A 13,480-nucleotide genomic window follows, 5' to 3' on the forward strand; every position below is an offset into this window, starting at 1 on the left:
AAGGTAAATACTCGTACGTCGTAGGCCCAGCCCACCGGAATCCCCACTGCGCGCTTCTTTAGTGCCGCCGCCCGCCTAAGCCTCCCTCTTTCTCTCCGCCCAGGCTCCCCTCCCCTCACGTTTCTCTTCTTGCTACTTGACCTCTTTGCCCCCGTCATTTAACCTTGAAGGCAGATTCTCATAGCATCGGTCAGTGTCTCCCTGTGCGCGTCCTTCTGAGTGACCTTCATACCAGAGAATAATTCACATCTTTCGCCGTTCATGCTAACTTCCCACTCAGCCTCCTACAGACTCCGAGGGAATCCAAGCTACCCCCTACTCCCAGTGACATCCGTTACTGCCGCGCCCTATCAGCCAACGGTCGTGCCTGAGGATCAACAACCCTCCTGATCCATTGGGCCTCTAGAATCGCACCAAACCACCTGCGATGCGTCCGCAAGACACTATACAATCGTTCTGATCGCCATTTCAACTCTGCGCGCGCTCAAGTTGTCTAAAACTCCCGGTACATCGCCATGCCTTCTATACTTACCGACGCCGACAAGGAAATTGTCAGGAGGACTGTTCCCAAGCCTGCGAACAAAATCCTTGCTGTAGCTGTTGCGCGCCTCTACGTTGCATATCCGGATCCTCAAAGATGGACTTACACTGGTTTACAAGGTGCTGCCGTGCTGGCAAATGACCTAGTTGGCCGGACCTTCTGGCTTAAGTTGGTGGATGTATCGGTAAGCGCATCCCTGATCCAAGACATATTTGTCTCTTTACTGATCATTCAATTCTCTACGGTGCAGCCTGCGGGAAGGGGAGTTATCTGGGACCAAGAGATCTACGATAATTTCGCATATAACCAGGACCGCACATTCTTCCACACGTTTGAACTCGAAGACTGCCCCGCCGGGTTCTCTTTCGCCGACGAAAAAGAGGCTAAGACCTTCATCAAGAAGGTTCACGAGCGGGAGAAGCATGCGAGCAAAGAGACTCGGTTGACACCTTTTGCGTCGACTCGTGGCCAGGGCCCAGCCCCTGTCGTCAATGGCAAACATGGCGTGGGTCGATCGTTGTTCGGCAGCTTGCTTGGGCATCGCTCGTCGTCCGGGTCTCACGCTCACACGGTTACGCCTGCGGAACTACCACCTGCACCTTCGATTCAGGTCGCTCCCCCGCCGCCCGCCGCTAGCCCGCCACGTAAGGAGTTGCCTTTTGATACTAGCGACCCCGCATGGAAGGGACTGCTAGACGAACTCCTACAGATGGGAATCACGGAGGACCAGATAGCTGAGAATTCCGATTTCATCAAGGCCTATATTGAGCAGAAACAAGGCGCTGCTGGTTCCGACTCTAGTCCATCTCTTGCTGAAGATCAGAGGCGAGGAAAGGCTCCTCCTCCGCCTCCCCCATCTGCACCGCCAGCTCCGAAAGTGGCAGCCCTCAGTCCGCAGAACACTGGAAATAGTGGTGGCAGCAGGCGCGGCGCTCCTCCGCCCCCTCCTCCGTCGCGCAGAACTCGGACTGATGTGGATGACGAACCTGCCACGCCTGTATCAAATCGCGAGCCTTCGCCCCCAAGAAATCGCTTCCGTGCCCCTCCACCGATCGCGGATGCCGGTAAATTTGCCCACATAGCGGCATCCGTGGCCCCTGGTCGTCAGCGAGCAATGTCTAGCACAAACCCAGGCCCTCCTCCTCCCCCGCGGCCTCCAAAGACGCCAATGGAAGAGAATCACTCTCGCTTTGGTGTTCCACCTCCGTTCGAAGGAGTGCGAAAGGTGTCTGCTCCGCCGGCACCACCCAGCCGCAGCCCCTTACCTTCTGCACCTCCGCCGCCGCCTCCGCGCACTATGAGTCCTGCGGCGCCGCCCCAACTACCACCCAAAATCCCCAATGCTGCAGCCCCAGGTCCCCCACCACCTCCTCCAAGAAGTCCGGCTTCAGTACCCCCGCCCCCTCCACCTGTGCCTTCCAGCTCCCGGCCGATTCCACCGCCACCTACGAGTGCTGCTGTTCCGCCGCCCCCTCCCCCACCACCACCATCGTCAAGCGTGCCTCCTCCACCGCCGCCACCACCCCCGTCACACCCTTCATCAAATGCAGCACCTTCGATACCTCCCCCGCCGCCCCCGCCTCCGTCCAGCATGGGTCCGCCTCCCCCTCCGCCGCCGCCACCCGCACCAGGCGGTTTTGCTCCCCCGCCTCCTCCTCCACCTGGATCTGGCGCTCCTCCACCTCCACCCCCTCCTGGGGCTGGCGGTCCTCCGCCCCCACCCCCGCCAGGTGGTGCCGCCCCACCGCTGCCTGCTCCTGATGCAGGTAGGAATGACCTCATGGCTGCTATTCGAGCATCAGGAGGGAAGGGAGGTACTGGCTTGCGGAGGGTCAAAGATTCGGAAAAGAAAGACCGAAGTGGTGCCTTTGTGCCCGGCTCTAGCGAGTCAGCTGCGGCCACACCAAGTACTGGAAGCGCGCCTCAAGGAGGTTTGGCTGGAGCTCTGCAAGACGCCCTGGCTAAGAGAAAGCAGAAAGTCAGCGGTAGCGGTAAGTACATGTCTTCTTTGATATGCGCCTCTTGCGGTATATACAGTGCTGATTTCTATTGACAGATGACGAAAAGGAGGACGATGATGATTGGTGATTGCTGCGTCGTATCTACCTCTCCAATGATTTCTTCTGGCGTTGCAATGCATTGAGCATATTTGTTCGCGCCGGATACCTTTGCTCAATATCGTTTCTTGCTGATTATTGTGCTTGTTGCACAGTTGATCGGTAAGTGTCTTTGCAAGACTGTCCAAGCGCAATGCAGCTAAACTTCCTAATCGGAAGATTGTGGCTTCTTGAACGCATTGCACCACTTTATTCTATAGACAAGAATTCGGACTTTGGTGTCTCGTCTACCGTATTAATACTAGACACGATACGTAGTACTGAGTAGCTGCAGTGGGTACTAGCTGTAGTCCACTGTCACTTCAAGGTTAGCCCATTGTTTACCGTAGTCATAAATATTTCCGTACTGTGACGTCATATCACGAATGGAGTGTCCAATCGGGCGGGAGCCGGGGGTTCTATAGCATTAGGATGGATTGGATGTATGAGTCCCGTCCTGTACAGTCATAACACATCTCAGTCCAACCACTCTGTTCTCGCACTGCTCCAGTCAGAACGAGCAGGCGGGCAGGTTTTCAAGGAAATTCTCATGCTGAGTTCATATCAGAGCCGGCAACCAAAGTGGAGTGACATCCAAAAGAATGTTGCTATGTCAGCTAGGGCACTGGCTCATAAGGCAGATAGCATTTCCCCGAAATAGTCATGAATACAAAGAGCACAAAGCGCAACAAGTATCCGTGTAAGAGACTTAAAAGGCGTTATCACGGATCCCATCTTCCCTAATGAATGAATAGTTCCTTCCAGGCGTTGAGGAATAGGTACGGAGTAGAGAATCTTTATCTCAGATAGGCAACGGATAAGGAGCCGGATCATTATAGGCCCGGAGGCGCGCAACAACTTGGGGAGCGGGAAAAAGATAGTCGAGCCCATCTCCGCCGGTCAGAAACTACCCAAGGATGAGTGGCGGTTGTCTTTGTGGTTCTTGATGAAGTCGTCGCACGCGCCTCAGAAATGCCGTCTCCGTCGTCTCTGAAATCATCAGCCCCGTCGGCGTCTCTCCTCCGGTTTCTGCGCTCTCAGTCCGAGTCGCTTTTTTTCACCACCAACCCAACAGCCTGCGGCCAGACTCGTCCACCGCCTCGTGTGCCTTCACTGCGAAACCTCACCAACAACTGCAATCGAGTTGGAACACCACCATCGCAAGAACCGCTCCAGGCGAGTCTATTACCGCTACCGAGCTTCTCAGTTCGAGGCCGTGGCGGTGCACGATGCCGGACCTCGTTTACTCCATCTCTCGCAACGCCGACGTTTCACGTTCCTAATGCGCAACCATCGCGCCCCATTTCCACCAAAGACCGGCCTCTCTTCCGCAGACTCCTTGATTGGAGGCGGAGCAAGGCTGCGGAAAGCAACAAGTATGCCTGCAGTCCGCCCACATTGATCGGTGACGGCACGGAGCCGGGCTTCACGCTAGGGCGCGGTTTGGCGGCCAAGGCTACCAACGAGCCGCGACTGCGATGCACGGAGTTTGATAGCAACGGAAACGTCACCCTGGTGAACGGAGAGTTCAAGAAGAGTGAGCTGATCGCCAAGGTGAGTGACATGCATGTTATATTGTAATGAGGGGAGGAAACCGCATTAACCGCTGCGTCCAGTATGGCCTTCTCCCACGGGATTTGCGCAAAATCGACTCGTCAACCCTGCCTCACATTCTGGTCCGGCCCAGCGCGATTCTTATCAATCTTCTTCACCTCCGCGTTTTGATCAAGGCCGATCGTGTGCTTGTGTTCGATGCCTACGGCTCAACCGACTCCTACATGCAGTCCCTGTTCGTTTATGATCTGGAGGGTAAGCTGCGGCAAAGACAGGGACAAAGCGCGGGCGCTTTACCTTACGAGTTCCGGGCGCTCGAAGCTGTGTTGATCAGTGTCACAAGTGGCTTGGAGGAGGAGTTCAACGGCGTCAGAGAACCCGTCGTGCGCGTTCTGCGGGCCCTGGAAGAGGATATCGATCGGGAGAAGCTGCGGCACCTGCTGATCTACTCGAAGAAGCTGGGTACTTTTGAGCAGAAGGCTCGACTTGTGCGCGATGCTATCGATGATCTGTTGGAAGCGGACGACGACTTGGCTGCGATGTACCTCACTGAGCGTCAAAAGAATATCGAGCGTGAGGAGGATGATCACCAGGAAGTCGAGATGCTACTGGAATCATATCATAAAGTCTGCGATGAAATTGTCCAGGCTAGCGGCAACTTGGTGACAGGGATTCGCAACACGGAAGAAGTGTGAGTATTACTCGCTATTGAAGTTCGGTTATGGATAAATAGCTAATTGCCTCTGTGTATAGTGTCAAGGCAATTTTGGACGCCAACCGCAATTCCCTCATGCTTCTCGACCTAAAATTCAGCATCGGCACACTCGGACTCGCGACTGGAACTCTTTTCTCCGCACTGTACGGAATGAACTTGAAGAACTTCATCGAGGAGTCGGATCTGGGTTTCGGCGCGGTCTCTGTGACCTGCTTCGCTATTACACTTGTCGTCTGCGTGTATGGGCTGGCCAAGCTGCGTAAGCTACAGCGTGTCAGGATGTGGGGCGAAGACGGCGCAGGCGGCTCGCCTATGGTCCATCTACCAACGAGAGGTGGAGCAATTGGCCATCGGTCAAATTGGCGAGTTGATTCCATTGATCCGGTTTGGGGTAGTCTGCCTGGGGAAGCCCGCTCGGAGAGGTTGAAGCGCATCAGGGACAGTTCAGTTGCAGCAGCTGTCAGGTCCGCCGCGGCGCAGCGCGCATCCTCGGCTCCGACCGCCAATCCTATTTCGAAGGCAGAAGCTCGTGAGCCTAAGGAGGCATAAGTGCTTCGTTCTGCGATCGGTGTATGGCTTGCCATTGTTGTCTCTTATGATAGCCGTGATACGGCGCCAATTCAGCAATGGTGATACCGACGATAGTGAATGTGTGATGTGTCGGTGAAGGCAAGTAATTCCATATAATATCTCTTCGCTCATTGTATAGAAAATGCATGGTCGGAGTTTTTTTCTTGTTTCCACAATACTTTGATCGGACTGTTCGGTTCCTGATTTTTCTCACTCACTGTGTGAGGACTCCCTTCTCAGTCATTTATTTCTTGCAAAGCCGAGCTCAGCATCGACGTCTATAGAATCCTAGAAATGCTTCATAGAATTGTACAGCTCTATTGTATGATATTTCCTCGTAACCCAATCCTCGTATAGGACGCTCTTGTGCAAGTTTCGAGAACACCCCCATCAATGACCGCCACCACGCTGCTTCCCCATCCCAGGACCCTTATTGATCCCTCTGGCTCTCTCTATCCAGATCTTCGCCGCGGCTTTCACGCCTCCCTCTCGCGCACATTCCCGCTGCACAGCAGCCATGACCTTTCCAACCACCTCTTCAGCATTAGCATCAGCATCGCCGACCACCTCCGCCTCATCCTCCCTCTCCCCTCCCCTCCCCCTCCCCCTCCACCGCACCATCGTCCCCCTCCGCCCCCCAACCACAGCCATATTCCTCGTACTGGGGATCCTTAACAACGTCTTCTCAACCTCATACCCCACCTCCTGGGCCACCGCCATCGTCTTCGCCGTCAGCGAACCATACATACTCTTCAGAAACCCGGCCTCCGTCGCCTGCGCATCCTGCCTCTCCTTCCGCAGGGCCTTCAAGTCCCCCGAATCGGGCTGCTGCTGCTGCTGCTGCTCCTCTTGCCCCGTCTTGGCGGAGGTAGACGCACCCTTAGGCGGCGGATACCGGTACTTGGCGCCGGACAGCGCATGCGAGCAGCAGGGGATCGCGACGAACGGGGACGGGTTGGCGGGGCACAGCAGCGCGGCCATCAGGGGCGTCCAGACGGTCAGTTCGTCCGCGTGGTTGGAGATGATGAAGGTGTCTTTGGGGAAGTGGCCGGTGTGCGTTGGGATGTTGAGGTTGAAGGGGTTGTTGGAGCTGGGGCTGGGGCTGGAGGTGGCGATAGGGCCGGAGGGTTCGGTTTCGGGTTCGGGTTCGGGTTCGACGATAGCACCGACTACTGCATCGCTGAAAGGCGCAGGGATGTAGATCTCCTCCTTCAGGCGGCGTTGGATCCACTCCGGGAAGATGCCCCATGTCTTGCGGCGGCGGGCGTCAAAGCCCCAGCCGGAGTAGCCTTCCTGCAGCAGGATGTAGACGAGGACGCCGTTGCCGCAGGCTACGTCTACGAAGCCGGGGAATTCGGCGGGGGTTGGAGGGCTGCGCTCATCCTCCGGGACGATGCCGTACATGCTGCGCCAGAGCTCGATGAGGAAGGCGGCGATGGAGAGGTCCTCGAAGACGTGCTTCGAGGGCTCGGTGGTTTCGACCCATCGCTGACACAGGTCGCTGGCGTATTTGGTCTTCAGGCGCGTGTAGGTGTTCTGCACGAGGTGTTGCGGGAGGATGTTGTCTTTGAGGGGGTTTTTGTTGGCGCCTAGGTGTTTCTGGTTGATGGTTGCGGAGGAGCCTGATGATGATGATGGGGTGGGCAGGTGGGTGGTCCGCGCGAGGCGGATTTGCGTGTTGAGGAGGGCTTGTAGCGTGCGTTCGAGGCGGTTGGTGATGGAGAGGTTGGGGAAGAGGAGCGTGTGTAGGGTTAGGGTTCCTAGGCCTGGGCCTGGGATTGGGGTTCGGGTTGGGGTTGGTTCTTGGGAGGGATGCTCTGTGGTCGTGGGGTTGGGGGTGATGGTGGTCTGGTTGTAGTCGTAGAGATAGGCTAAAGAGCGCAGGGTGGGGTGGTAGTAGGGGATATCCTCCTCCTTGGTGATGTGGGGTGTGTAGATGACCAGGGAGCGTCTGCAGCCTCCTTCAGTTCCAGCCGTCGTCTCTGTCTCTGCTTCGTAGAAGTGACAGGTTTGGTCCAGGGTCCGGTCCAGCTTAGGGTTCCGGGGCACTAGGCGTCGGACGATGGTCCTGGTCAGGGTGAAGCCGGCGACATCGCGCGCGGAGGTAGGCTCAACCTCAGCCTCATCCTCTGCGCCATTGAGACCTCCAGTGGATACGATAGCATCCGCATTAGCATTGCCGGTGAGCGCGAAGGACTGTGCCTTCTCCCGTGGGGTACGCAATATCCCCTCGCTGTCGAAGAGGATATCAGCCCGAAACAGGTGGCTCGAGTTGACGTTGGGGTTGGCCAGCAAGTACAGGGTCAGATCCTGCATCACTTCGGGCACAAACGACAGGCCATGTTCAGTGAGATCCCGAGAGGTCGTCCAGTCTTCTGTCTCGCTGTGCAAGATGGATGATGGCTCCAGGGTCTCTGCCAGTGGCTTCCCCGAGAGCTGAGCTGGGTCTCGGGGTGGCTTGCGCGAGGTTCGGGTCATTGTTGCTCCTCGGCTGCTGCCGTACACACAAGGCTAGATGCAAGAGACAAGCTTGTTCTTGAAATACTTTGTGTTCATTAAGACCTCTCTATCGCTTGTGTGTTCTCCTGCTATCAGATTGATGGGTTTCCATCAACTGTGGAGAATCCTGCCTTGAATATTGATTAGTCATTTGTGTATTCGCACAGTAGTCGGGAAACTTGAATTCTACATAGTACATACTTGTAAGTCAATGGCTGGGACCTAAGACTATGTCAAGACATGCCTGTATCACGATCACAATTTCTTGTCGGCTCAAGCCCCTCCGTCGGGTTCTATCAGATATTGCCCCTCGTAGACACTGCATAAGGAAATGTGACTCGCTTAGTAATGTTCTGCATATCCCAACTGACTCGCCGAATGGAATGTCATGCAGTGCAAATCGGGCCCGAGTTAATCCTTGACCGCCAGGAATACGAGGCATCCGTTGTTCGGCATTCCTTATTGCATCTCTCCCGCTGAGTCAGCCGAGCATCTGCTGCTTGCATCCATCCATGATCCGAGGGCTCCACCCACAATCCGGGATCGAGCATGTCAACTCCTTCTAGACCTCTTCACTTTGATTGTTTTTCATTTGCTCTCAAGAATACCCCCATCAACGCATTCGGCAAGATCGTCTTCCACATCTTGTTTGTTCAAATTTGACCCCTGAACACGGCATATATTCGCCTCGAATGACTAATCTGCAGTTTGCTTTCTGCTTCAACATGTGCCACGCGAAGCGATGATGTTCTTCTTGCTGTTGCGTCATGATCGTCAGCGTCCCGACGAAAACAAACCACTTTCATCAGCCAAGAGAGTCGAAACAATGAACCAGCCGATGAAGGGTCAAAGCCCTCCCGAAGCAAAGACTCTTCCCGTGACCCCGGCAGAGAGAGAGCTTCGCAGTCGATCTTCGTGTGCGTACTCGTGTCTTGCGGGGTTCGCGACACAATCATGACGTCTGCACGTTCGAGCTAGTCTAAATTAAACCTGACGCGGTTGGTAGAAGGCTAGTAACCTACTAGCAGACTGCGTATCACGCCACAGTTGTCCATCCTATCTACTCAGTGGTCAGCCTGCATCTTCGGTCAGCCGCTTCTATCTTGCTTTTCCCTTATCTTCTCCCATCGGTGTGTCTTTAGGTGCGGCGCGGGCAATAGCCGCTAAATATACACTGATTACAGACGAGTGGGTTTATCGATGTTGTGAAAGATTCGCGGGCCATAGCAGCAGCCATCAACATTCTCTAGTACTTCAAGGACCCCTCTTCAAAGTACGTACCCTTGTCCAACCATGGCACTAGAGGTAACATGACAGGTCAAACGCGGGACTTCGCGGGACTGATGTTATGTTTGTATCAGCGTATCACCCGACTGCTTTTCTAGCTCTTATCCCAATTGTACGGGAAAAGTGTATGGCTACGATGTATCGTGTGCAACACTACAGCTACTTCAAGAGCCGCAGTAGCAGCTGACGTCCAGCATTCAAATCAGCGGAGAGCAATCTCAGCACAAGAGAAAGGCCATCCCGGACTAAATATGTATCATTCCCCCGAAGGCCAAATAAGCATGGGTGAAACTAGGAAACGCTTTGCGGTTGCGGCTACAAATAGATTGGCGCAGCCATTCGAACTTCAAAGCTCTGGCGCGGGTTCCGCATTTGGATGGGCCCCCATCTTCTGCATGGATGTGTTCGCCGTCTTCTGTAACGAGCTGAGCTCTTAGTCTGCAGGTGCTATGGTCGGGTTTAAGTTGAGCCTAGACCACAACCTCTCCTGGTTGGGGCCGTTCATTGCACATTGGACCGGCCTTGACTCCTTCTGTCTATCGCGGGGCGGGCTCGGATATGCCGTGGTTCGACTGTTTCCAGTCGGGTTTTGAATGTGATGGCCGTGGGCATTGGGCCCTGGTTTCCATGTGTTGTACGTGGTCCAGCCTGGGATGAGAAGGGGTCCGTTGCGAAATGTCATACATACTGGGAAGTATGAGTAGTTCAGACTCGCGGAGTGGACTTTTGACTGGTTTATTGGCTACCTCAGTTCTACAGTAGGATGCTCCTGCTAGCGCACGGTCTGCCGAATCATACACAGCAGGCTTCCAGGCACCCAGACAATATCAATATAGTCTGTGCATACAGCGCATGCGCTAGCATAGTCTGCATCTAGGCAGCATTTCTCAGATTTGAGCAGCCATGACGGTTGAAATTCCCTCTCTCAAGCGAATCGGGACAAGCACAGGTCGTTCAATTGAGTTTGTTGTATCCGATGTTGATATGTGCGGTGTGGTCGTAGTCGATCGAACATTACCTTGGGTTCGATCGAGCTGGGTCCCGGGGATTGCAACCAAGATTCGCAATGAAGAACATCACCTTCTAGAATCATTCGCCACGCCCGTGGTTCGAGACCGGAAGGGGAAGTCTACAACACCGGGTATGATATGTTGGCACTTGTGGCCCACCGGCAATGATCACGATCTCAGGAACCGGAGATCAAGAATGCAAAAGAGAACCTTGGGATGATTTTGTACGGCCGAATGCAATTCAAGGACACCCTGCCAATGAGAGATGACAGTTTCCTCTTCCTGCAACCGTCTAAATATTTTGGCAATTCCACTTACAGTGCAGTGCAAGTAACGGAGAGTGAGGCAGTAGACACTAGACAGGAATCCTTCAAAAGCTGACAGATGCACAGTTTGGTAAGTTAGGTTAGGCACAACGATGCGATGGCCGGGAGAGGAATCTTGGCATCTCATCCGACCTTTTGTCCCTTTTTTCCTGACTCCGTAGATTTTTTTGCCAAAGCAAGTTGGCTAAAGAAGAAACTGAAACGGGGAAGGGGGAAGAAAAGAGATTTCCTTGTTCCAGTAAGATTTGATTAGTACCAGACCCACTACAATTGAAGGCAGTACCATAGATAGAAACACACGCCGCTAACTTGTGGTAATCGAACAATGTGATTTGTTCTAGTTCTCGACGGCCCTCGGCTAGCAGGAGCTAGATTGCCGCTAAGGAAGATGCCTTGGTTTCCGTCGACGCTGCGGGTTCCACTCCGAGCAAGTCGACTACTGTGAGTGTGTACAGATACAGTACTAGACACCCTCCCCCTCTTTGCCTTCGAGGCTCGGAGACTCATGCACTCTGTTCCATTTTATATATGCCAGATTTGGTGCAGCGCATTGCTATCGATCAACAATCTCTCTCCGGTAAATAATGGCATCGGGGGTTGAAAAAGGTGCGAAGGGGATGGATAGGAATTGCCACATCATACAGACTCATAGTACTCCGTACTCCGTAGTTGATTAAATGCCTGACGGAACATTAAGGCGTGTTTCATGGATGTTACTGCATGTAATAATTTAGCCTTATTGCCTTCCTTTCTTTTTGCGCCCTCTCTCACCCCTCCTCAATGTTTTGAATTCGATGTTGAACAAGAATAAGCCACCATCACGTTCACTATGTTATGCGCATTTGGGCTGTTTTATGAATGCAACCGGCGGACGGAGTTAACCGGTGAGCCAATACACTTTAAAAAGTCAATCTGAGACCATAACTCTATCAATCCATACTTTCTTCCTTCACAGTTTCATGTCAATGATCAAAAAGTCAGTGGCGAAATTCTCCATTGTACCGTGTGAATCAGGTGCAATATGCAGCATTGCTGGTCGCGGAGACAGCCGTTCGATTGCATCCCCAACTTGTTCTGCAAACAGAAAAGGTCCTCACGGATCCGGGCTCGGTATGGGACTTTTTGTCGATCCCTACTGCGGGTAGATTCTGTGGCATGCCGGCCTTCGACAAACACCGCCGCCCCCTTCCCGGTTGTTCCAGCGGCGAAATTCCCCTGAGAGATTATGAGGTAAATATTCATTAGAAAAAAAAAAAAAAAACAAATAGTAGCTAGCATCGCCGGAGTGATGGGGTTGAATGATATGATATTGCTGGAGAAATGGATTCTTTGGGAGATGAGCTGCAAGCTGAGAGATGAGGGTCGAAATTGGCTTTTCACGCACACACTCTCTCGCTCTTTCTTTCTGTCTATCTATCTATCTACCCTGGAAATGGGTATCGAAGCCTCTCGTCGAGAGATTTAAGCATGGAGGGTCCGTTTCGTACCACTTTCGAGTTGAGCTTGGGTAATCGGCCGCACCCAGGCAGGGTCTGGTCTGGAAGCACCGTCACCTATTTTAGGATGGTCGACGATCTTCAATGAAGGTTGCTTGCTTGAGCATTGACTGGACTGGTCTTGGGTGGTCGCACCTGATTGCCTAGACCTTCAGCTTCCCTCAGCTACGGACATCCAGTAGTTACAGTTCGGTTCAGGGGTCTTCTTGGGAAGTATAGTTGGGTGCTTTTATGCATGCATTGTGATAGCTGAACCCCCCACCTTCCCTACCATCCATCTCTCAGAAAAAGGCTGGGAAGTCGACGGAGGCAAGAAGATCGAGGATCCAGCTGGGTATATATTGATCCTCAATCCTCCCTGTTTTACCTTGGTTTCTAGCTTGTTACCAGAACCAGGTTAGTGGCGCAAAGCGCCGCGCCTGAAAATAAAATTCGGAACCGCCCACTTCCTGCGACCGCAACGGAGGCACACCCGCGTTCCCATTCGTAGTTTGCGTAGTTCTGGTGCAATGGCGCACTTTGGCTGTTCCAAGTCTATCGTTGGAGGGGCCCGCAGCCGAAGCCAGCCTAGCCAGTGTCTTAACTCTTAACTCTGCCGAAGAGCCTAGTCATAAACTGGCCAATCTCCCTGTCGCCGATTGCAGCGGACGAATCCCGGGCCTGACCTCGACCACCACCGGCGATGTGGGTTTCAGGCAGGGTGGATTATGAATGACGGGAGGATGTGCTGTGCTGCTGCTGCTGCACTGGTTTCGATGGCCGCTTGGTCGCATCATGGTTGGCCCCAAACCCACCATTGAGGTCTCAAGGTGGATGTGGGTAGTCGTGTCTCATCAAAATAAAATTGTTAAATCACTTAGAAACTTTTATGTACGATACTATTTCCTTAAACAACCCAAACAATGGCATAATCAGGATATTTCGATGGGCAGTGCGCTTGAATTGAACCCCGTTGTTTCCCCCTCCCCTCCACCACCCCCCCCCCCCTTTGCCCTCGTTCCTCAACACCCCCCTCTTCCGTCGTCATCGTCCTCGTCGTCGCTGTCGTCGGCGGCGCGCGGTCATACGTGGATCTGTCCGTAACCTAGTGCTGGTGGACACTAATTGCTGTGGGTGAAGGATAATTCCATGGATTGAACGCCTGGTGGGGGACTTGACTCGTCCCTGGTGAACATTCAGGGGTAAAAAAGAATGATATCGAGATGGAGAGAAATGGATTGATGACTGCGCTTATCAGAGATATCATGGAGGCTGGCCTGCTTTCGTCGGGGGGAGGAACTACTACTCTTAGCACCCTAGTTTATCGAGTGGTTTTATTGCCGGTAATTGCATATCCCAAGTACCAAACCTAGCCAAAATACAAACGAATAATAAACATGTCGAACC

The 13,480-nt window shown here is 53.6% G+C and overlaps 4 protein-coding genes across 4 annotated transcripts; 2 read left to right on the top strand and 2 right to left on the bottom strand.

The window, feature by feature from the left end:
- The first annotated feature begins 123 nt into the window (after window positions 1-123).
- Window positions 124-2,870, top strand: BO86DRAFT_348971 (WASP family protein). Its single transcript, XM_025669341.1, has 5 exons — window positions 124-189; window positions 281-725; window positions 792-2,068; window positions 2,132-2,532; window positions 2,598-2,870. The coding sequence occupies exons 2-5, from the start codon at window positions 516-518 to the stop codon at window positions 2,627-2,629; spliced, it is 1,920 nt and encodes a 639-aa protein (XP_025522563.1). The 5' UTR covers window positions 124-189; window positions 281-515; the 3' UTR covers window positions 2,630-2,870.
- Window positions 2,871-3,538: 668 nt separating this feature from the next.
- Window positions 3,539-5,740, top strand: BO86DRAFT_393289 (CorA family magnesium transporter). Its single transcript, XM_025672983.1, has 3 exons — window positions 3,539-4,191; window positions 4,254-4,882; window positions 4,945-5,740. The coding sequence occupies exons 1-3, from the start codon at window positions 3,610-3,612 to the stop codon at window positions 5,453-5,455; spliced, it is 1,722 nt and encodes a 573-aa protein (XP_025522564.1). The 5' UTR covers window positions 3,539-3,609; the 3' UTR covers window positions 5,456-5,740.
- Window positions 5,741-5,866: 126 nt separating this feature from the next.
- On the bottom strand, window positions 5,867-8,220 carry trm44 (tRNA (uracil) methyltransferase; the record flags this gene model as incomplete). The annotated part of the gene is made up of 2 exons (XM_025670345.1): window positions 8,177-8,220; window positions 5,867-8,106 (listed from the first exon to the last, which is right to left on the bottom strand). The coding sequence occupies exon 2, from the start codon at window positions 7,952-7,954 to the stop codon at window positions 5,867-5,869; it is 2,088 nt and encodes a 695-aa protein (XP_025522565.1). The 5' UTR covers window positions 7,955-8,106; window positions 8,177-8,220.
- Window positions 8,034-8,536, bottom strand: BO86DRAFT_248221 (uncharacterized protein). The gene is made up of 2 exons (XM_025667148.1): window positions 8,177-8,536; window positions 8,034-8,106 (listed from the first exon to the last, which is right to left on the bottom strand). Exon 1 carries the CDS (start codon window positions 8,415-8,417, stop codon window positions 8,184-8,186), a length of 234 nt encoding a protein of 77 aa, XP_025522566.1. The 5' UTR covers window positions 8,418-8,536; the 3' UTR covers window positions 8,034-8,106; window positions 8,177-8,183.
- Between the last annotated feature and the right edge of the window lie 4,944 nt (window positions 8,537-13,480).

Source organism: Aspergillus japonicus, assembly GCF_003184785.1.
Source record: "Aspergillus japonicus CBS 114.51 unplaced genomic scaffold BO86scaffold_93, whole genome shotgun sequence".
Classification (NCBI taxonomy): domain Eukaryota; kingdom Fungi; phylum Ascomycota; class Eurotiomycetes; order Eurotiales; family Aspergillaceae; genus Aspergillus; species Aspergillus japonicus.

What these genes read in the sequence shown, in the direction of transcription:
- BO86DRAFT_393289 (XM_025672983.1), top strand. Translation starts at nt 3,610, where the DNA reads ATGCCGTCTCCGTCGTCTCTGAAATCATCAGCCCCGTCGGCGTCTCTC. An exon ending in AGAGTGAGCTGATCGCCAAG is followed by an intron (nt 4,192 to 4,253) that starts GTGAGTGACATG and finishes CGCTGCGTCCAG; the next exon opens with TATGGCCTTCTCCCACGGGA. An exon ending in ATTCGCAACACGGAAGAAGT is followed by an intron (nt 4,883 to 4,944) that starts GTGAGTATTACT and finishes CTCTGTGTATAG; the next exon opens with TGTCAAGGCAATTTTGGACG.
- BO86DRAFT_248221 (XM_025667148.1), bottom strand. Translation starts at nt 8,417, where the DNA reads ATGCCTCGTATTCCTGGCGGTCAAGGATTAACTCGGGCCCGATTTGCA.
- BO86DRAFT_348971 (XM_025669341.1), top strand. Translation starts at nt 516, where the DNA reads ATGCCTTCTATACTTACCGACGCCGACAAGGAAATTGTCAGGAGGACT. An exon ending in TTAAGTTGGTGGATGTATCG is followed by an intron (nt 726 to 791) that starts GTAAGCGCATCC and finishes TCTACGGTGCAG; the next exon opens with CCTGCGGGAAGGGGAGTTAT. An exon ending in GCAGAAAGTCAGCGGTAGCG is followed by an intron (nt 2,533 to 2,597) that starts GTAAGTACATGT and finishes TTCTATTGACAG; the next exon opens with ATGACGAAAAGGAGGACGAT.